General features: G+C 39.1%; 1 protein-coding gene across 9 annotated transcripts in view; it reads left to right on the top strand.

Moving 5' to 3' along the window:
- DOP1A (DOP1 leucine zipper like protein A) overlaps nucleotides 1-22,858 on the top strand; it is a 67,870-nt gene that overhangs the window by 44,202 nt on the left and 810 nt on the right. For 3 of the 9 annotated variants that reach the window (XM_082306495.1, XM_082306497.1, XM_082306494.1), the window contains 20 exons: nucleotides 626-885; nucleotides 1,585-3,592; nucleotides 3,701-3,812; nucleotides 4,782-4,964; nucleotides 7,249-7,374; nucleotides 7,719-7,853; nucleotides 8,378-8,433; nucleotides 8,935-9,039; nucleotides 9,744-9,810; nucleotides 10,127-10,271; nucleotides 10,518-10,597; nucleotides 11,159-11,268; nucleotides 11,434-11,583; nucleotides 12,878-12,939; nucleotides 13,581-13,733; nucleotides 14,524-14,660; nucleotides 16,005-16,060; nucleotides 16,987-17,151; nucleotides 18,724-18,853; nucleotides 20,815-20,874. In XM_082306495.1, coding sequence (XP_082162621.1) covers nucleotides 626-885; nucleotides 1,585-3,592; nucleotides 3,701-3,812; nucleotides 4,782-4,964; nucleotides 7,249-7,374; nucleotides 7,719-7,853; nucleotides 8,378-8,433; nucleotides 8,935-9,039; nucleotides 9,744-9,810; nucleotides 10,127-10,271; nucleotides 10,518-10,597; nucleotides 11,159-11,268; nucleotides 11,434-11,583; nucleotides 12,878-12,939; nucleotides 13,581-13,733; nucleotides 14,524-14,660; nucleotides 16,005-16,060; nucleotides 16,987-17,151; nucleotides 18,724-18,853; nucleotides 20,815-20,874 — 4,300 coding nt within the window. Of the gene's footprint in view, nucleotides 1-625; nucleotides 886-1,584; nucleotides 3,593-3,700; nucleotides 3,813-4,781; nucleotides 4,965-7,248; nucleotides 7,375-7,718; nucleotides 7,854-8,377; nucleotides 8,434-8,934; nucleotides 9,040-9,743; nucleotides 9,811-10,126; nucleotides 10,272-10,517; nucleotides 10,598-11,158; nucleotides 11,269-11,433; nucleotides 11,584-12,877; nucleotides 12,940-13,580; nucleotides 13,734-14,523; nucleotides 14,661-16,004; nucleotides 16,061-16,986; nucleotides 17,152-18,723; nucleotides 18,854-20,814; nucleotides 20,875-22,858 lie in introns of those variants that run through there. The other 6 variants (XM_082306499.1, XM_082306496.1, XR_014227619.1 and 3 more) reach the window with 5 other exon arrangements.

Genomic DNA, 22,858 nt, shown 5'->3' with positions numbered 1-22,858 from the left:
AAAAAGGTTATTTCTTTGGCTTGATACTGTCACTTGTTGTAGAAGTGGTGATAAATTTTGTACATACAGTGAAAAGCTTATGAACATGTACTACTGGAGGATGTAAAACAGTTGGTAAAATTCAGAGTTCAATATATATATATTGTTTTTCCCCAAGTCTGGAAAGGATTCTAAAGGCTAAAACTATTAAAAGAAGAATATAATGACAGTAGGAAGTGCTGAATTGTCAAGTATATTTCTTCATTCTTGAATAAAAGATCTTTGAATAAGTTATCCTCTCTTTTCCATGCATCTGCGTCAATTGGCTTTTAAAGTTTTATCTTTTTGTACTGCACTAGCACTTAGTAGGCAACCAAAGCTTGCTATGCTAGTAGCTGTACAAGTACTTGAACTGACTATACGACTGCTACTACTAGAGCAGCTGTCTTAACTGACTTTATTACTAGCTCTTTCTGGCCATTTCTTCATTATAAAACTCCAGATTGCAAAGTTTGGATTCCAAAGAAAATGATGTTTTATATGGAGAAGACACTGACATGTTGAAATGTATCATATATCGGATTAAAATGGGATTATTCTGAGTAGTGTGGAATTTGTGCTAGGTTCGTTCTTCTTTCTATTCTAGATCTTTGTTTATCATGCTGGACAGCCTTAATAGCTTGGATGGTTCTACATGGTCAGTGGGACAAGCCTGGTTAAATCAAGTGCTTCAAAGACATGATATTGCAAGAGTTCTTGAACCTTTGCTCCTACTGCTTCTCCATCCAAAAACTCAGCGGGTTTCTGTTCAGCGAGTACAGGCTGAATGTTACTGGACTAAATCTCCCTATCACCCTGAGGAAGAAAATGAAAAGCACTTTATGCAGAAGTTTAGCTGTGCTGATGGTATGTACACAAGAAGACTGTAGGAAGTTCCTTATTTAATGTCCTTATTTGGTATTTGCATGAACATTAAAAATGTAGTAGAAATTTTTGAGGGTAACTCGCAAAACAAAGTGCTGGAATAGCTACTGCTTGTATGTGCATTTGTGCATGTTTTATCTAATTCAAGTTTGGGTGTCCCAAGTATTGTTGAAGTTTTATTGTTCTCAAATTAAGATGATATGCAGGTATTTTACTGCAGAGCATTTTCTTATGTCTTACTGAACTTCAGTAGAACTTAAAAATGTGGTTTGAAGCTTAACCAGGAAATGAAATGCTTTTATGAATTAAGACTGCTGATGTGGGGCTGGCTGAAAACATACTGATAAGGTTTGAAGGTGTTTGTGTCTATTGTGCAATTTTAGTAACATGCTAATAATTGGCTTTTATGAAAACACAAGCAGATAAGACTGCATAAGGTTTCATGGGAGAATTATGTTGTTTTGCTAAGGTCTACTGTTAAAGTAATCTTGCTTTGGTTATGTGAATGTGTCATTTGCATATTAACATTTCTTCTTTCTGCTGTGAAGTGGAAAGGCACTATTTACCCTGCCTTTATAATTTGAAGTCTCGATATAGTTTAAATTCTAAATTTTAATTCTATATTCTTATTCTGAAGAACAAAATATTAGGTGCATAATTTTTTTTGTGTTTTTCTTCAAGCATTTTCCCATGTGCCTGTAAGCCAAGGACAACTTATTATACCTAAAGAAGGCAATGAAAAACAACTTGCTATGGATGAAATGGAGAACTTCAGCCTGACTGTCAACCCTCTGAGTGACAGACTTTCCTTGTTAAGTACCAGCAGTGAGACCATACCAATGGTTCTGTCTGATTTTGACCTTCCTGACCATCAAGGTGAAATACTGCAGAGTTCTGACTCTGGCTGTTCTCAGTCATCTACTGGAGACAACATCAGTTATGAAGTGGAAACAGAAAGCCTGAGTGCTCAAGATAGCTCTCAGACTCTCAGAGAAGACTCACCTGATGAAATTGTGCAACAAGTGGTTACAGATCTTATATGCAAAGTTGTAAGTGGTCTCGGAGAAGAGGCTGAACCAGTTAAACATAATTTACACTCTGAAGATACTTCATGTAAATTCAGTCCCTTGGATAACTCCATAGAGGTGGCAAAAAATGAAGATCAAAATATTCAAAGTAGCCGGAGTAGTTTGCTTAGTAATGACAGCTCCCAATTGCTATCTGCCTCAACTGAGACTGGACTTGAGAGCTTAAGAGATGAAATTTCAAGAAATAACTCTTCACCCTGTATTGCAGAAAGCCAGCAATCCCTCTCTGATCTTGCTCTTGCTTCCACTGAATCAAAGTCCAGAAAGCGAAGCCACAGTAGTATTCAGTTCAGCTTTAAAGGAAAGCTACCAGAAAAAATGTCAGAAAAAGAAACAATTGTTAAAGAGGCTGGTAAGCAACCAGGTGCAAAACCTAAGGTGAAAATAGCCAAAAAGAAAGATGAAGAGAAGAAGAAAGCACAAACAGAAAAGCTTAAGCAAACAAACGTCTTCTTTAGTGATGGTCTTGATTTAGAAAACTGGTACAGTTGTGGAGAAGGAGAAATTTCAGAAATAGAAAGTGATGTGGGGTCCCCAGGAATGCGGAAATCTCCCAACTTTAATATCCATCCATTGTATCAACATGTGCTGCTTTATCTCCAGCTGTATGACTCTTCAAGGACATTGTATGCTTTTTCTGCAATTAAAGCAATTCTGAAAACAAATCCTTCAGCTTTTGTAAGTGCTATCTCCACTACCAGTGTCAACAATGCATACACTCCTCAGCTTTCGTTGCTCCAGAATCTTCTAGCCAGGCATCGAATATCTGTTATGGGCAAGGATTTCTATAGTCACATTCCAGTTGATTCTAACCATAATTTTCGGAGCTCTATGTACATAGAAATTCTTATCTCCTTGTGTTTATACTATATGCGGAGCCACTATCCGACTCATGTTAAAGTAACCTCACAAGATCTAATAGGAAACCGTAATATGCAAATGATGAGTATAGAAATTCTGACACTTCTCTTTGCTGAGTTAGCAAAAGTGATAGAAAGCTCTGCAAAAGGCTTTCCTAGTTTTATTTCAGACATGTTGTCCAAGTGCAAGGTTCAGAAAGTGATCCTGCATTGTCTGCTGTCTTCTATCTTCAGTGCACAGAAATGGCACAGTGAAAAGATGGCTGGAAAAAACATAGTGGCTGTAGAAGAAGGTTTCTCTGAAGACAGCCTTATAAATTTTTCTGAAGATGAATTTGACAATGGTAGTACTCTGCAGTCACAGCTTTTAAAAGTACTTCAACGGCTGATTGTGCTGGAACACAGAGTAATGACTGTGCCTGAGGAAAATGAAACGGGCTTTGACTTTGTCATAACGGACTTGGAGCACATTGGTCCCCAGCAGCCGATGACTTCTCTTCAGTATTTACATTCCCAGCCAATAACCTGCCAAGGCATGTTTCTCTGCGCAGTGATACGAGCTTTACACCAGCACTGTGCCTGTAAAATGCATCCCCAGTGGATTGGCCTTATCACTTCTACGTTGCCTTACATGGGAAAAGTTCTTCAAAGGGTGGTTGTTTCAGTGACTCTTCAGCTCTGCAGGAACTTGGATAATTTAATTCAGCAGTATAAATATGAAACAGGATTATCTGATAATAGGTATGCATATGTAGAGGTGTATAATCTTTTTAAGCACGTTTGATGGTGTTGAATTACTTTACAATGAGATTAACCCATTTTAAAAAAAAAATCAATCTCTTATTTTAGGCCTCTCTGGATGGCATCAGTCACTCCCCCAGATATGGTTCTTACTTTATTAGAAGGGATCACAACAATAATTCATTACTGCCTCCTGGATCCATCTACACAGTATCATCAGGTAAACTTATCTGGGTGTCTGAGAAGTTCCTATGCAGTACGTGTCAAATTAAGGACTGTGATTATGTTAGCAGATGTGAAGACCTGAGTGGGAAAAATAGCAAATATATTGTCTTAGCTGTAAGTATGTTTTTTATTGATAATATACACGTCTCAAACAGAAAAACAATTTTCTACTAATTATACTTTTAAGAGAATAGTATTAGATTTTTTTCGTTTGGCTGGTTTCTTTTGGGTTTTGGGTTGTTTTTTGTTACCCTGAAATAACTAAAGTAGGAATTCCTTAACTTTCAGACCTCTAAAATGACACTTTTTAGAGCTGGCTTTGTTTTGTGGAACTTCCCAGACTGATGCCTATCCTGTTACTTTCTGGCTGCACTGTGTTCATCTTGCAATATGTCAAAACATTCTCTTTCTGCTCCTTTGGTATATTCACAATTTGTCTTTTTAGTCAAGCAGTATTTTTAGATCTGATATTCTGAGCATAGTCTCTCTAAGAATTTGGCCCAGATTCTGCAAGAAAATTTTTGTCCTACTCTCTCTGCAATATTGTTTTGGCTTTTTTTTTTTTTGTTCTTATACCCCTTTGTCTTCCATTCATTTAAAAGTAACTGAAAAGTGTTTATTGTCTGTGCAAGTAAATAATTTTGCCTAGAGTATTAGTTACACTTGAAATTCTGAAATAATTGTTTTGCAAAGATATGGGCAGATGATACGAAATTGATTGCTGTAGACAAGAGGCCTCACATGTTCAGAATGCATTTGATAATGCACAACTGACTCAAAAGATTCTTTATCTATTATTTTTAATAGACTCAAAAGCTGTACATACTATAAGAATTACTAATTTGAAAAGGAGTTAAGGTTGAAAGCTTCCATGTCTATTAAGTCTCAATTTACACTATTTTACTTATGCTATATAAATAGATATTTAATACTCTTCCTCCTCTCTCCCCTTCAAATCCACTAGCTTTTGGTTAATGTAGATCAGAAGCACTTGATTGAAGCACGCAATGGGATCCTATCTATCTTGCATATGATCATGTCTTCTGTGACTTTGCTGTGGAGCATCCTTCACCTCGCAGATTCTTCAGAGAAAACGGCTGCTGCTGCTGCTGCATCCATTACTACCATTAATCTTGGGTCAACAAAGGTCAGAATATCAGGGATAATATTGTTTAAGTTGTTCATTAATACCTTTGTCAAACTAAATCCAATTCCATTCTCTTAAATGTAAATTGATTTTTAATACCTTTGTCCTCATCTACTCACCCACCCCACAAACAAGGCTTTTATAAATGGGTATTGAATCTGCTTTTAAACTTGAGTGTGTCAATTCAAGACAACAAAGTCTCACCTCTTTGCTTTCTACAAAGAAAATGAAATCCATCCTGAAAAAATGTAAGCCACCCTTTTATGCCTCAAAAGATATAAAAGATTAATGTAAAATCTTAACAAAAGAGAACTCTGCTCTTAAAACATCTAGTACTTGGACACTCATGAACTAGTTCCTTTATTCATTCAGTTCCCATACAGTGATGTCACTGTGCACAGGGAAATGACATAGCAGATAGTGAGCTAGTAATCATAAAGAAGAGAGCCTGAGAAGGGGTCAAATAGGACTATACTGAGAATGCTGCCTAGCCCTCTTATTGGAAACATTTCAAACTTCTTATACTTCACGTTATTTAATAGGAAATTGTCATTTAAATTTGAAATGGTTTAAAATAAGATTTCCTCAGTTAATTTGAATACTCTCAGAAATGTTTGTGATGATGCTGTGTTACATCCTTTTCAACCTGAATGACAATTCAGATTGAAGGAATAAAAAATAACTTATCTAAAACTCCATGTCTTTGCACACACAGCATCCGTGGTCATCTTTGTGCTGCCCATAGGGTTTCCTACTCACTGAAAGAAAGGGAGTCTACTTGTTGATGGCCTGTAATATTATGCTGCTTCTGTGAAAAAAGGATAAGCTTTTGTACTCTGGTTAAACATTAACTCTTCTGTACACTCCAGCTTTTCTTTAATTTGCCCAAATCCGTAGTATTCAAAAGAGCATTCAACATGTCCTGTTTATGAAAAAGTCCAGTTTTAATTCAGCTTGTTCAGTGTAGTATCACTGTAGGTTATTTTACTTTTTCACCTCATTGCTTTCAGGTAATGCTTTTGTAGCTGCCTTGGAGTTGGTGGATGTGGTTAAAAACACACAAAACTCTGGAAGTCTACAGAATTGTGTGTCTAAAGTATAAGCAAGCTTTTTAAGCTTCAGTACAACTAGGTTGCTTTGCAACCACACTCTTGGCAAGTACATAAAAGTATATAGTCAAGCTCTGGGATCGTATATAGCAGTTTCCTGCAAGCTTAGACAATTCCTACTTAAATATCTCTGACCAAGGTAAAAATGGCTTTCAGAAAACAGGTAGAAAGTGCTTTTTTTTCTGAAATCTTCCTGTCATAGAAAACAGGTCAAGAAGACAGCTCAGGAAATGCATGTCCTGACCCAAGTGTGCCTCAGTAACTTCTGACATGCTTAAAAAACATTACTGGGAGTTTCAACAGTGAGTATTTCAGTCTCCCAGAGTAGCATGTCCTTTCTTTTAGGATTTCCCCACCACCTCTGCTTCTTAATCTGTATCTCACTTGCTACAAAGCAAGTCTATCACTATTTGTGGCAGACGTGAACATCATCTTCCTTTCTTCTTCCTAACTACCTTGTACACGTTTGATAACTATTGTATCTCCACTTATGCTTTTCTCCTGACTATATACAAACCCATTTCTGCCCCTTCTTGTGCATCATATTCCATAGCACTAATCTTTCTTTTTATAGTTTGAGTTCTGTCAGGTCGTGGTACATTTCTTGAAGTAAGGTGTCCAAAACGGGACATGGTATGGGGTATCTTCTTTCAGGGGAAATACTTAATGTCTTTCATGAGGTGTTGCTATTTATGAATGCTCTTTTCCCCTTCCTTGCAAAGTTGTCATGATGAGTTTGTGATCCACCATAATCCCAAGACTTTTTTTCTGTAGCACCACTATCTAAATAGTTTCTCATCCTGAATCGCTAAAGTTGTTTATCCCTACCTTTGCATGCAAAGATCAAGATTTTATTGCAGTTGATCTTTTTTCAGGATGCTTTTTAAGTTTGTCAGATCATTTTTAGTTCTGTACTTTTCTATCAGTTGCTTCCCACTTCATTACCATTTGCAAATTTAACAAGTGTATTTTATCTTCCCTTGTATTAGTCATGAATAAAATGATTGAAGAGTACCAGATGTAGAATGGAGCTTTATGAACCCTCTGAGTACATCCTCCCATTTTTATAAAAGTTAGTGATAGTTACCATCCAAGTATGGCTTTTAGCTAGCTGTTTTGAACATAATGCTGAGGTGCTTATCTAAAGGTATATGTGTTCTGCTTCCACCTTTCAGAATTTGAGGCAGCAGATTCTCGAACTTTTGGGACCAATTTCAATGAATCATGGTGTTCACTTCATGGCTGCTATTGCGTTTGTATGGAATGAAAGGAGGCAAAATAAAAATACTTCTAGAACAAAGGTATGTTTATACTACAGTGGTCATGTGAAATCGTGGAAATAGCTTTAAGGGATTTTGAAGCAGTAAGGAGAAAATTCAGACATTCCAGTGAAAAAATAGGTAGTATGAAATACAGAGAATATTTATATTATATTTCTAATTAGAAACTGTACTGTCAGGGAGCTACCAATTTATTTTAAAATTGGATGATCTTCCTGAATTCTTCAGGAAAAGAATAAGTGACTCCCAAGTCTCTAGATGAACTGTTAGTTACTAACATTTCAATCCCATGAGATCAGCTGCCTTAATTTTGGCATAGGCATTGTCTGTGATGATAATCTGTGACATACATTTGATTCTTTTAGGTTATTCCTACAGCAGGTGAAGAGCAACTTCTACTGGTCGAGCTAGTTCGCTCTATCAGTGTTATGAGAACGGAGACTGTTATACAAACAGTGAAAGAAGTTTTGAAGCAGCCTCCAGCCATAGCAAAGGACAAGGTATGAAGACTGTAGAGATGCTATTGATTTATTTAATGTCCTCTTACTGAAGCTTAGATTACTGATGATAAGGATACTTCATTCACAAAGCTGATCAGTACAGTGTGAAAATTTTCACAGTATCTAATAGGAGGATGAACTTTTGGAGGGAAGGCGTACCTCCTTAAGTCATGACGATTTACTGAACAACTCCAGAATCCTGTTTACTGCTTCTGTGCAAGACTCTTTTGTGGGGATAGGCTGCTTACATTAGGGAAACAGGTGCATACCTAGCATCAGGTTGATTTTTTTCAGGTGGGAAAGGGAAGTGAGGATGTGGGGAAAAGAGGGAATTAAAAAAAGAGAAGAATAACTTTATAGAGAGGTGCCTAAATGGACATTCATAATATCCTGTTAATGAATTAAGCTATATCTTCAGACACTGCAGTAACATTATAGCATTGTCAGTTTTGCCCTGGCAAGTGAGGAGGAAAAAAAAGTCACTTTCTTCTTCCTGATGACACAGGTTTTGTATCTTTTTCTAGAAACATCTTTCACTGGAAGTCTGCATGTTGCAGTTTTTCTATGCTTATACTCAAAGGTAAGACGAAGTTAAATTTTATTTCTGTCATCAAGAAGCAGATGGACAATTTGAATATTTTACATCTTTTTATAATCCCTAGGATGAGAAATACCTTGTGAAATATAAATCATGAAGAAAGAATGGGTTTGAACTGTAGGTGTCATAAAAAAGAAAGGGATTTATTTTGTGAGTTCCCTAGTTCTGCATCACCTTTCTTCCCCCCCACCTAAAAATCCTGCAGGAAATCTGACCCCCTGCCCAAGGAAAGCTGATCGTAATTGTGCAGTAGCTCATTGGTACCACTCCCTCCTTGGACTGAAAAGCATGTCTTTTGACTACACTGTTCTTCTGCCTTCCTCCTTTTCTTAATGACTTGATGTAGCCACCTAATATTAAATGAAAAACCAAAGAATCTGTATGAATGTTGATTCACAGTATCTGACAGAACTGTGAGGTGGAAAGAAAATGGGGAATACCCCATGATGCTGTTTTCATTGCCATTTCTGCTCTCTCTCTTAGGATTCCAGTGACCAGCTTAGTAGATAGCTGGGCAGCACTGCTGCTTCTGTTAAAAGATTCCATCCAGGTTGGTCTTCCAGCTCCAGGACAATTCCTCATACTTGGGTAAGTGCTGTTGATATTTGCAATTTCCAAATAAACTCAAATGTAAGTGTGTGAAAACATACTGAAGTGTTAGTGTTTTCAAATCTCTCTCGCTTATTTTTGAGTGGTAGAGCTATTGCCCGAGTTCTGTGGGTTTTATCAAATCAGGTTCTTCTCTGAGGAATGGTTACATATATTATATTTTATATTATAATATGATATAAGCCACGATCTTACCTTACTGATTATTTGAGTGATTCAGGCTCTTTAAACAGTAGGTTTAAGTTTCTGATTTTTCTTAAAAAATAACTACAATGACTATTTCTTAGGTATGTGTAGAGTTGTAGCCCACTAGAAAGGATTCATTCCCAGCATGAAAGCTGTTTGTGGAGTGTTAGAAATAAAATGTTGAATATGATTTTCTGTGTAGTTCTTCAAGGACCGTTTTCTTGACTTTCCGGAGTTTATCTTCCCTAGTAAGCTGTCTCTAAAGGTGATTTTGTGTATAGTCTAGTAAAACATGTTCTTGATAAACAGTTATGGTATGATCAGAATTAACTTAAACTTGAAAGGATGCTTTCTAGAATATTGATAAGTAGCAATGACTGAAGGTTTAGTAAATAAGTATTGTGCACATAAATTTCTTCACATTTGTCCTAGCTCTTGAAAATACTGAATAATGTATTGTGAGAAGAAAATCCATACCTACTTCCATATTTTTTCAGGGTTCTTAATGAGTTCATTATGAAAAACCCAAGCCTGGAGAATAAGAAAGATCAAAGAGATCTCCAAGTAAGAAACTTGTTGTATGTTTGTCTCTTTTGAAAATATTGAACAATAAATGCTTGAATATACTAGAATTATCTGATATATCAGTTCTGTAGTCTGAAATGACTCTTTAGTTTCTTCTACTTAGTACTATTTATAATCTGTTGAAAAGGATCTCATTTTCTGTGGAGTTATTAATCACTGATAATATAGAACAGAAGTGATTTGAAAGCAGTTCTATACTTAATTAGCTATATAGATTTTCTACAAAAACACGTCAGGACAGCAAATACAGCCCTTCTGCGCAAACTTCTTAAAATGCTTGGGTTTTTTCTACTAGGATGTGACGCACAAGATAGTGGATGCCATTGGGGCAATTGCTGGTTCTTCCTTGGAACAGACGACTTGGCTAAGACGAAACTTAGAGGTTAAGCCTTCCCCCAAGATTATGGTTGATGGAAACAACTTAGAATCAGATGTCGAAGGTAGTTTCATTTATGTCTTTATTTTAAACAAAGCAGTAATTATCAGGCCAAAATGAACAAAGAGGACAGCTTTACTATATTTGAATACATTAAAAATGCTTCAGTATGGTTCAGGCATTAGTATCTTACACAGTGTATGTGGCAAAGTCTGTACATCCTCAAAATATATGCTATTAAAATATGTAAGGTAAATAATGGCTTAAGAAAACTAACTTTGGACATTTTTTTATTATTATCTTCATTTAGATATGTTGTCTCCAGCAATGGAAACTTCAAACATAACTCCATCTGTTTATAGTGTCCATGCATTGACCTTACTTTCTGAGGTAAATGTCTCCTCAGATGTAATAAATAATGTCTTATAATAAACTTTTATATTGTGAAAAGCCTTGGACTAGAAGCTTGGGGAAGGAGATTTGATGGGAAACACTGATGTGAATGGATTCTGGGTCCTGTCATGTAACAATATATAAAACTCCGTTACTAACCCAGTTATCCATCTCACTGAATATTTATGAGGCATAAAGCATGGCCTTTCAGAGGTGTAGTACAGGAAACTTCTTGGGTGGCAAACTTTGTGTGTTATTAGTGGTATGTGTTACTTATTGCTGATAACAGCAGTCAATCTTTGAATTTTTTTTGTTTGTTTGTAGCTTATTCTGTAGAACACTTTGCTCAGGAGCTTATGCTTCTGTGTTTTTACCTTAGTTTGCTTTAAAAATTATGGGAAGTTTGTACTCTGGATTTTGTATAGTACCTGAAATTTGATCACTTCTGTCATAAACTTGAACGTTCAGTAAAGGATGTTATAAAAAAAAAAAAAGCTGAATAGTAGATAAAAAGCAATTTGGGAGTGCGTGATAACTTATCTTCCTCTCCTTTTATAGGTTTTGGCTCATCTCTTGGATATGGTTTTCTACAGTGATGAAAAAGAGAGGGTTATTCCTTTGCTTGTAAATATTATGCACTATGTTGTTCCCTACCTCCGTAATCACAGGTATCTTTACAATTTATTGAATTGATGTAGATCTCTACAGCCAGTTGAAATTTGGTGGGTGACACTTAAGTTGAAACAGGCACGATAAGGATTAGATGTCTATCAAACGTTCTATAAAGCAACAATTGAAAATTGTTTCATGTTGACTTTGTTTTTTTTGTTTAGTGCTCACAATGCATCCAGCTATCGAGCCTGTGTCCAGTTATTAAGCAGTCTTAGTGGGTATCAGTATACAAGGAGAGCATGGAAAAAGGAAGCATTTGACCTCTTTATGGATTCCAGTTTCTTCCAGATGGATGCTTCATGTGTTAACCAGTAAGACTTTCTTTTTCCTGCTTATATCAATGGCTGTTACAAATTTTATGTATACCATTACATATGAGTATGTAGAATGTGGACCAAAATTTATTTCTTCTATTTCTCTCAACAGAGATCTGTTGGGAAAAAATCATGTGTGTTAGATTACAACATGAAATGTGAAACTCACTTACCTAAGGTGTATTTCTATGCACAGGTCTATTTTTTCAATTTCAAATTTTTTTTTTAATTTATTTTTTCTATGAGGAAAAAGTGGTTAACATATTATAGAATCATAGAATGGTTTGCGTTGGAAGGGGCCTTAAACATCATTTAGTTCCAACCCCCCTGCCATGGGCAGGGATACCTTCCACTAGGATCAGGTTGCTCAAAGCCCCATCCAACCCGGCCTTGAACACTTCCAGGCATGGGGCATCCACAACTTCCCTGGGCAACCTCTTCCAGTGTTTCACCACCCTCACAGTAAAGAATTTCTTCCTAATATCTAATCTAAATCTACCCTCTTTCAGTTTAAAACCGTTACCCCTTGTCCTATCACTACACTTCCTGATGAAGAGTCTTTCCCTGTATTTCCAGTAGGCCCCCTTTAAGTACTGGAAAGCCGCTATAAGGTCTCCCCGGAGCCTTCTCCTCCAGGCTAAACAACCCCAGCTCTCTCGGCCTGTGTTCACAGGAGAGGTGCTCCAGCCCTCTGATCATCTTTGTGGCCCTTCTCTGGACCCGTTCCAACAGGTCCATGTCCGTCTTATGTTGCGGGCCCCAGAGCTGGCCGCAGTACTCCAGGTGGGGTCTCACCAGAACAGAGTAGAGGTCGAGAGAGGTGGTTCTCTGATGGCCATGCTTGTTTTGATGCAGCCCAGGATACCGCTGGCTTTCTGGACTGCAAGAGCACATTGCCAGCCCATGTGAGGACCCCAAGTCCTTCTCCTCTGGGCTGCTCTCTATCCCTTCATCCCCCAGCCTGTATTGATACCAGGGGTTGCCCCAACCCATGTGCAGGACCCTGCACTTGGCCTTGTTGAACTTCATGAGATTCACACGGGCCCACCTCTCTAGCCTGTTAAGGTCCCTCTGGATGGCATCCCGTATTTTCTTTGAGAAGGGGGTTCGAGAAATGTAGTTATAGTTTCAGATCAAATCACACCAAGGAAATGATGCCTATGTAGCAGAGAGCTTGGATTGGAAGCCTTAGCCTGAATTAAATGAGCAGAAAAAGCTCTGTAAGTATTCCTGTAAATTCCTTTTTTTTTTTTCTTGCTTTTCTGATTTGTGTACAATTTTCGTCTTTTAGTTGGAGAGCTATTATGGATAATTTGATGACACATGACAAAACCACATTCAGAGATTTGATGAGTAAGTATTGATGTAGTAGTGACTTTTCTCCAAGGAAAACATTAAAAAAAGGGAAAACAAATATCTTGAAGAAAACATTTGTTCAACATGTAATAAATCAAACAGATTGGAATAAATGTTTTTCATGTTTTCTTCAACTACTGGAGATCCATAAATTAGATAACTTGAAGTGGAAGAATTTGAGACTATCCTGGCACACAGTGAATTTTGCCTATATGGCAAAGTTGATTAAGCAAAGCAGGTGTGGGTGATTTTTGTTGTTTTTTGGTTTGTTTGTTTGTGGTGGTGGTTTTTGTTTGTTTGTTTTAAGATCTGACACTAACTCTGCTTAAGGAAAAATCCATTCTGCACATTCCAAAATTCTAAGCATCTATACCTGCAAATTGTGTTTGAAAAAAAAAAGGCTAAACTCCCTCCCAAAAACCCTCAAACCCAGGCAGTATTCTGTATACTTACAAGTTTTCTTTCAACATGGATTTTAAATCACTGTGGTTGAAAATACAAATTGCAGAACATGCATCTTCTTAACATCAGTGTTTGAACTACATTAATGCAATGAAAGTAGAAGTTATTTGTGCCTTAAAGTGAAACAGAAGGGAAATTTTGAAGTTTGTCTCTGCACTATGCATTCTTTCTTTCAGCACGAGTGGCTGTGGCTCAGAGCAGTTCACTGAATCTGTTTGCTAATCGAGATGTAGAGCTGGAACAGCGTGCTATGCTCCTGAAGAGACTGGCTTTCGCAATTTTTAGTAGTGAGATAGACCAATACCAGAAATACCTTCCAGACATACAAGGTCAGTAAAAATGTATCATTTAGTGGACTTCTGGACTCTGATGTTAACTGAGGAGTATTTGTATGACAGGGTAACAGCAGGTAAATTTGTCCCCTGGAATATCGGTGTGCGGTACAATTTCCGTGGCTGGATGCAAAGTTTCTGCAGATTTTGGTTAGAATGTTTTCAGTCTTAAATGATTGTAAACTACACAGACGTCGTGATTACCAGTTTACTTTTATCCAGGTTATTTCACTGATCTGTCATTTTATAGTTTGATCAATGTCCTTGGGTACCTGCAGCGTCTGTTTTGACATGAACATCTGAGGTATAAACACCTATCAACTAGGGATAAATAGAAAGGCTGACCTTGAAGAGGTTTTAAATTCTTGACTTCTCTAGCTGTTTTTTCTGCTGTTCTGTTTATCTGTCCTATTTATCACTGAAGAAGATATCTTCCAGTGACCTTTTACATGAAGTTATTGGGAATGGGAGCTGCTTGGTTTTATTCTAAGATGATGCAAATAGTTACAGCAGCACCTTCTAGAGATATTGTCTTTTAGTGCTACCAAGGCGGACACTTTGGTCTCTCCATATGGCTAGTCAATTGCGTCATCTTTCTTGTTTCATTTGTTTGAGGATTTATTCTTTGAAGGGTTGTTTTTTTTTTTTTTTCCCCAGTCAAGTCAGTAGTTGGATTTACTACGTTCAAGATATCAGGTGGTTTTACTCGTCTGAACTGCAAAATGCTTGTGTTGTTTTGACTGAAAAATTTCTGAATTGAGGAAACCTTCTTGGCTTTTTGTTTCAGAAAGGCTGGTAGAAAGTCTCCGTTTGCCACAGGTGCCCACCCTTCATTCCCAAGTGTTCCTGTTTTTCAGAGTATTGCTTTTAAGAATGTCTCCGCAGCACCTTACCTCGCTTTGGCCAACCATGATCACTGAGCTGGTGAGTTGCAGTTAGCCTTCATGAATTGGAAGACTGGTGCAAATTTGAGACACAGCCTCATTCCTCCTCAACATTTTTAAGAAAATCTCTTCTAGATATTGTGCATGTAAATGTACAATGGACACAAATTGAAAGCTGACGTATTTTCTTAGTCCTGATGTCTGTTTTTTGCAACCAAATAGAATACCTGGTGGCTTATGCTATTTAAGCTGTTCAGATGTCTCCTGTATTAAATTTGTATTTGCCCACACTGTTCCCTCCTGACTCCTACTTCAATTTCTGCCTGTGTATGTGCACCCTCTCCATCATTCCCGCTCCTGCTCTGCTCAGTGTTCCCTGTTTCTGCTTCCCTGGTCATTCAGCCCTCTTCCTCCAACAATGAGGATGAGAAGCCACATAAAGGAGGAGTCAGAATCCATGTTGTATTGGCAATTGATGGCCACTCAGATCACATTGTGGCTGAAATTTTGTAACTAGGTTTATACAAGGCTCAACTCAGCTTTCTTCTTTCTCTTGTTTTACTCTGCATAACAAGACAGGATAAACATCCATTCAGAGCTTCTACCTGTGGAGTCTCCAGTGTTGGCTGTTTGATGCACTCTTTTGGGTTTCAGCTTTGGCAATGGGAATGGAGGAGAGTGGTTGATGCATCCTGTGGTCCATTTAGCCTGTTAGCCAAGGAATTCCCAAGGGACTGGCTAACACAGATGGCGAATCAGAATCACTGCTGTGATTTTTTTGTTGTATCTGTAGGTGCCTAATCTAGTCCTTAGATAACCACAGATCTAAGCAATAGAAGGAGAACAGCTATATAAAGTATTTTAAAGACCCAAGTGCATTGTTTTGGCAATAGATGCATTTAATATTGAACCTGTCAATAGTATAAATATTAGGAAACCTGTTCTACTTAGTGTAGCCCTCTGATTCCTATGCCTTTACACAAGTTACCACAGTCCTGGAACTACTTTCAGTGGACAGGACTGTGTTACTTCTGGGAATTCACACCTGAGCTTGACTGCTCCGTTACGTGATTCTTTATTCTCATTTCCTTTAGGTCTTGCTCTCTTTCTAAGTAGTGGGGGGCGGATTAGCCTCTGAGAGCTTTCCTGGCCATAACAGAGCCAGTTTCTTATCACCCTTGTGCTACCCAGGCTATATATAAGGGATGAAAGAGCTTTAGATTGCCAGTGTCCCCTCATAGCTCAGGGGGTTACTTCGTCATACAGGAATGGAAATAAAGCTCCAAACAGTTCCTCTAAGGCTTATTATTCAGGTCTGCTTACAGCATTTTCCTGAGTCACAGTCCATAAAAAATGGTATTAAAATGTAGCATTTGATCTTCAGGTACAAGTGTTTTTACTGATGGAACAGGAGCTCACTGCTGATGAAGACATTTCCAGGTAAGCTTATGACCTTCCCACTTGTTTAACTTGGTAACAGTCTCCTGGCATGCTCATTCTTTAGAATAATTTGTCTTAGAAAGAATTGTCAAGCTCAAATGAGAAGGACAAGTAAAGGGTAGTTCAGTCTGACTGCAGTACCAGGGACATACTGTTCAGGACAAAACAAAACAAAAAAATCCCACTGTCAGATTGCTCATAAACCCCTAAGGTAAATTATGCAGTACAAGTATGTTAGTTCTTACAGTGCTTTCCTGGCTAAAATGATACTGCTTCTGCAATTAAAATATGCATGGCATGACTTCATAGCTTTTCTGTATCATACACTTTTATTTAGAATAAGACTGATGCACTTTTTTTTTTGGTCTAAATAAAAATGTGGTTTCTTCTAGTCTTAGAATGAGATAAAAATGAGGTAGATAATTTTTCCTGTTTCGTTGTCCATTTCTGTCCCATCTACCTTCTGCACAGTATGATCCAATTTCAGTCAATGCTAGCAGTAGAGGCAGATTTCTCAAAAGAACAGGAGTTATTTGCTCAAGTCTTGTTCTTCACTTTTTTTCCTAGATTCTATTTGTTCTTTTGAAGAATTTTTCCCTAAAATAAAGTAATATCAACGTAACTGGCAATTTTGAACTTTCTCTTAATTTGGATGTGCGATGGGAATGAGATACAGTGCAACATGTTTATTATATAATAACATTTTATCTTTATATATATGTGTGTGTGTGTATATATATATATTTATGTACAAACATACAAAACTCCACCCATAGCACAGACTTGCAGTGTTCTGATTTGATTTATGGATTCAGGATTAAGTTGGTAAATAGAGTTGTGTGTTTGTAAAGGGAAGTAAGAAGGATGATGTTCCCATACTGGCAGAAGGCTGTTATGACTCATCTGCCTGCTACAATTTATTTTAGAACTTCTGGCCCATCTGTTGCTGGTCTGGAGACGACGTACACAGGCGGCAATGGTTTCTCCACGTCCTACAATAGCCAGAGATGGTTGAACCTGTACTTGTCCGCTTGCAAATTTCTGGACTTGGCCCTAGCTTTACCATCTGAAAACCTGCCTCAGTTTCAGATGTGAGTAGAAGACACTGTCATTTAAGTTTTCGGATGTTTTTCCATGCCTCTTGGTAAAATTCTAGTATATAAAAATCTTTGTTTTCCTATTTCCTTTCCTTTTCGTGCCTTCACCTAGGGCAGCCCACAGTTCATTCCCTTCCCGTGTCAGAGCGGCCCCCAGAGCAAATGATGCTACACACCCTATGAGTTCAGTCTGGTTTGATTTAACCTGTGGCAAGAGATTCTCCACACTTGTGAGCTAATCAGTAATAATGACTTATTCAAGTATTTTATTTTTAAAGTATTTAGTTGCAGTAATGTCTAAGAACTCAAAATATACCCACACGTCTCAGTGACTAATGCATGAGATCTGAGATGACATACAGCCATCTGCATGACTCACTTAAATTACTCCTGCGTGATCTGGAAGATGTTGCAACAAATCTGCTTGTGAAGGGGACCCCCCCCATAGGTTTTTCTTGGTCAGTAGCATTCCTGTGTGCAAACTGCTTCCTCAGTGCCCCTGCAATCCTGTTCTGTTGGAAAAAAAATTAATGGAAAACAACTGGCATTTGCTGAAGACCTTAGAAATGAGAGGCTGCCAAGGACAAAAGAAGGTCTCTCCTCTCTTCCTTGACACTTCATGGTGGTGACTGTGTGAGAGCTGCTGCCCTGCAGCAGCTGCACAGCTGCTGGAGACGTTCGGTCACCTCTAATTATCCTGTTACTTAAAAGCCACTCGTGTGGGCTAGAGGGTGGAAGGACTTGCACATACTGTGTCAGTTTGTGCCCTGTAGTATTTCTGAATCTAAATCTAATGTTGAAGGTTCCTTCATTTATTTTATTTTCTGGGGATTTGGCTAATAATTCTGGTTCAATTCTCTGAGCTGTCCCAATCCCCATTATTAGCCGACCTAGTTTTATTTAGGTCATTACTGTGCATTTCTGGAAAGACAATAGTCATGCTGAATCACACCGTCTTTTATGGCGTTATCACGGGGGCTTGGATTGAAGTTTTAAGGACAGAAATTTTTATTTCCTTTATAGTTTATAATGCAAGTACCCAGCCCTTGCAGTGCAGCAAGGTGGGGTGGAGGGAATGGTCCACTTGGTCTTGTTGGCCTATGAATAGGTAAAATAAATGAGTTTCTGTTATCAACATGGTATATTGAGAACATTTTGTGTGTTATAGTAAGCATTGCGAATGTGCAGCAAAATGTTTTAAGTAACTTACATATCATATAATTCAGAATTGCTTTCAGTTCTCTTGCACACAATGAAGATGTGACTACTACTGTTTTTAGCTTCTCTGCCTTATCTCGCTCTTGGCATCCTTAAATACTTTAAGAAACTAAAGGAAAAAGACAGTGCCACATTCTTGGCCACATTACCTCCTGCTTTTCAGAATGTGCCTTTCCTATTCCTTCTTGTCAAAGACTGATGGTTTTTGTGTGGGTCAGTTTTGGTTTTTTCCCCCCCTTCTTTCTTTGATACTTAACTAGGTTTCCTCATCCACTCATATTTATAGATCTACCAGAAAAGCCTGTGTGCTCAGTAAGGATAATGTCTGCTTGTGTTATCTCATGGCAGGTATCGTTGGGCTTTTATTCCAGAAGCGTCAGATGATTCAGGCTTGGAAGTACGAAGACAGGGTACGCATCAGAGGGAATTCAAACCATATGTGGTACGTCTAGCAAAACTGCTGCGAAAAAAAGCAAAGGTATGTTGCTTTCTTTCAGTTTTACTTTTCATTGAAAGCTTGCATGTACAGTAACTTGCAGCACTGTTTTGTTTTGGATTTTTTTTTTTTTTTAAACAATGAAGAATGGAAAGGAATTTATCTGGTGTGGGAGATTCCCACTGGAGTAATCTCAACTCAGCATCAGGCAAAAACCACGTGTAGGTATATAAAACAAAAAACAAACAAGCAAAACAAAAAACCAAACCAAAACTAACAAACAAAAAAACCCCCAAACCTACTATGGTCAGTGACTTCAGAGTTTCCAATTAAAAGTATTATTTGTATTATTTGAGTAAAAAGTAAAATATACTTCAGTGTCTATTTTAACATAAAATCACTTTCAGATAGCCAGTCATATATGTAGATACTAGTATAACTAACTACCTTTTGAAGTAGAAAAGCATTTTTGTTAATAATTATCACATTTAAATATTTAGAAAATTTGCATTCCTAAAAATGACAGAACCAAGAGTCTTGGGACCATGCAGAGCCAGGGAGGGCTGGGTTTCTTCCCCGAAGCAGCTGCGATGAATGGAAGAAGTCAGAGAGCAGTAGAAGCGCTTCTGGGGTAATCTTGGCTGCACAGTTTGTAGAGTGGGAGCAGAATTAGGGTTGTCATTATGCTGGTGCATGAGGTATATTAAAACCCTAGTTTGGGTGGGCTGGAGGCTTGATCCGCTAATGAACCTGATGAAAGCTGGCCAAGCCCTGTCCCAGGGAGTTCCCTTCTGCTGCCACGAAGAAAATGGCTGTCAGATACTTTGCTGCTCCTGCTGTGAGGGCAGCGCTCCCCAGGCAGGCACTTCACTGGGAAAGGTTGCTGGGTGGGCCAGGGAAACAGGGAGGAAGCTCCAAGCCATATGGGAGAAAGCCAAGAATGAAACTTCAAAGCTTTCCCTCCAAATAGATGGCATCGTCAGGGCTGTGACACTGGCAGCTTGCCGTAGCTACTGCATTTACAATCTCTAATGAATGTTTTCATTGAGTAAAGAAACTACTGCTGGCATACAAGTGGCTACATAAAATTTAGGGATAACTTAGTTGCAGGCAGATCTGAATTATTCAAGCGAGACTCACAGCTATAGGGGATAAAACACGCACCTGAAGCACATCTGCATTCTTCATTTTGTTGTTTTTGAACCGTGAAGATGAGACTAAATTTCTCTTCTCACATGTATAAAGGAATAATCAGTTTTGACTGACTGCTAATCAGGCATAGCCTCTAACCCTGATGTGCAGTGTGGTGTGCTATACCGGTTAGAAAGTTGTCACACTCCGAATAATCTCTCCGCATGACTTATAAATTACATACAATGTATAAAATATACATGCTGGTAAGTACTGTATGTCGAGATAGATGCCTGAAGTCAGAACTTCCACAGTATGCTTCAAGAATATAGAAAACTTCCTGGAATTTCTGGAACCCCCTAGTCACGGCAGCCGTTGCACACTGTCAGCCATAGCTAGGGGTATGAGGATGAGATAAACATGAGGCAATGAATACTGACTTCCAGGCCATTTCTTTGTTGTGCAGAGGAGAATACTGTTGCACATAGCTGCGGGTTTTTCTTAGAAAATAACTGTTTCTGAGCAAAATGTTCCAGTGGATCTTAATTTTCCTTCAGGGGCACTCTGACTAATGTACAGATTGGTGTAGTATGGTGTTGCTCAGGCTCTGTTGTCTAAAGGAAACGTGCTTAAAAACCTCCCTCGGCACTACTGGCAATAAACAGAACAAACGGGCCGTGCTGTTATTGCCTGATAGTGTCTTGGCCACACCAGCCCCAGAGGCTGCTCTTTCTCGACCAGGGACTCTTTGGGGTGGGTGACTTTTCTAGCTGAAGCACAGCACCCAGCCAAGGAACTGCACGGCCTTCACGGCAAAGTATTACTTTGATATATGAAATGCAGTCTGAAAGTTCTCCTCTTTCCTTCCACAGGACAAACAGGAGGACTTTAAGACGGTGGTTTTGGAGGGAATGGAGATGGCCAAGCATCAGGTGAGGGTGGCCTGTGATGCTTGAGTTGTGAAACAAGCTCGCCATAACAGTACCATCACCTCAAGGCCCTGGGCAGTATTTAGCTGTCAGTAAGAACTGAGAGCTCAGTCTTGTTAGAGGACAAAGTTGAGAGATTTTTTTGAAGTGAAAGAATCACGAGGGCCCTTATTTTTATAGATAACTTAAAAATTTATTTTTAAGTTGGTTTCTTACATGAAATAGATTACAGAAAGGTAATGTTAGTTCTAAGAAGAATTATGATCGCAAATCATCATAAAATTAAATCATAAAAAAATTTTTGCCAAACGGCAGGTGTGAAACACACGATCCATAATCAGTCTCTGTCAAATTAACAGTTGTTTTAAGTATCTGAGGCATTAGTGGTGATTGCTTAGCAGATACTGCCGTGAGGAAATGGCTTGGATAGATTGTATTTCATTGCTCGGAGAGAGAGTTAGTGTTTGCAGGGGCACCCCGTTTGGCTGGCTGCTGTGTAACACGGGAGGCGGTCCGTGCTCACCACGGGGTAACGGTAAGCACAATAGAGAACCAGTACTGACAAGCCTCTCTTCTGTGAATCCAGTATGAAGTTTTTAAAGGAGAAACCTTAAAAATTAGTAGCTTCATTAAAAGCAAGAGGCATCAACAACTGTCTGTGTTGGAATGCAGTCTTCCCTTCATTCTAGTTCATTATGAGCCTTTCTTTTCTTGAGACTTGTAGAGCTGGAATGGTAATCTCCTGTCACAGGGAGCCAAACCGCCAGATTAAAATACTAAATATGTTCATATTTAATTTTAACCTAATTGTTTTTTTGTGAAACGGATGTCATGTAGGCTCCTGAATTGCAAGACAATTGCTTCATTTAAAGGGCAAAAACTGTATTTGCTAAAGTACCATCTCTTGAAGAAAATCTGTTTGCTCAAAGGCTGTGCAATCAGTAATCCTTACCTTACGCTCTGCTCCCGCTGTCCCCCTCGTTCCCCTCTGCTTACAAAGCCTGCTCGTTCGGAGCTGCGCAGCCGGCAGGGCTCGGGGACCCCCGCCTGGGCGGAGGCAGTGCCGTTAGGGAGGCATTGCAGGAGGGAGGCACTGCTGAGAGGCGGATCAGGAGGTGGCTCTCCTTGATGTGGCCTCCCTGCTGCTTTTCTCCTTCCTCACAGAATAAAAACCAGTATCGCTGGAACTCTACTTCACAGCAACAGCTCTCCCACGCTGGTTTGTCAGTAACAGTCCAAACAAGGTGTTTCTAGTGGTGATAGTACCTTATTGTCGAGATTTGGATATGTTTTTTTGACTCAAAGAAAAGAAGGAAATGAGTGAAGAATATCATATAAGCAGCTGGATGTTGGTGCTCAGGTATTTTAGCATGCAGGTATTTGCAGGGTTACAGCAGGGTACTGACACTGCCTGCGAGCCTCTGGTGTGTGACTGCTGCCTTTGCTGGTGGGGTTCCTGAAATTCTTTCCCATGAAATGGAAGGTGTGTCACGGAGGTCTTCTGACAACACGCAATGAGTAACTGCATCGTTTTCCTTTGAGGACAACTTCAAGTGTTTGCTCAGAGCCTCCGCGTGTGTTATTTCTGATACTAAAAACAGCACCGCTTTTGCTCTTCCTGAAAACCCTCAACTCCAGCTTCGGAGTGAAAGCGCTTCGTTTCAGTTTTAGCTTGCTCTGGGGTTTATTGGCGCTAGTGCTGGCGGTAGGGTGAAGCGCGTGCGTTACCAGAGACCAGCCTGCTTTGGAAAGCAGAGGAAGGAGCACCCAACTTCCCCAAGCGGCTGCAATGCTGGCTGTCACCAGCTTGGGCTGTTTCTGTTAGCCGCCAGCGGGATGCGGTGGCGGAGGCGCAGTGGACTCCACTGCCCACCGCAGCCTTCCCGTAGCGTCAGCCCTCCGCCTGCCAGCCTGTTCCCTCCCAGCCACCGCTGCTGCAAAGCGCGGGGAGAGGGGGAGCAGCTCTGCTTCAAAAGCTGCGCTCCAG

The sequence above is a fragment of the Platalea leucorodia genome (assembly GCF_965183815.1).
Source record: "Platalea leucorodia genome assembly, chromosome: 3".
NCBI lineage: Eukaryota > Metazoa > Chordata > Aves > Pelecaniformes > Threskiornithidae > Platalea > Platalea leucorodia.
The sequence above is the reverse complement of the archived record's forward strand: the minus strand, read 5'-3'. Positions and strand labels throughout refer to the sequence as shown.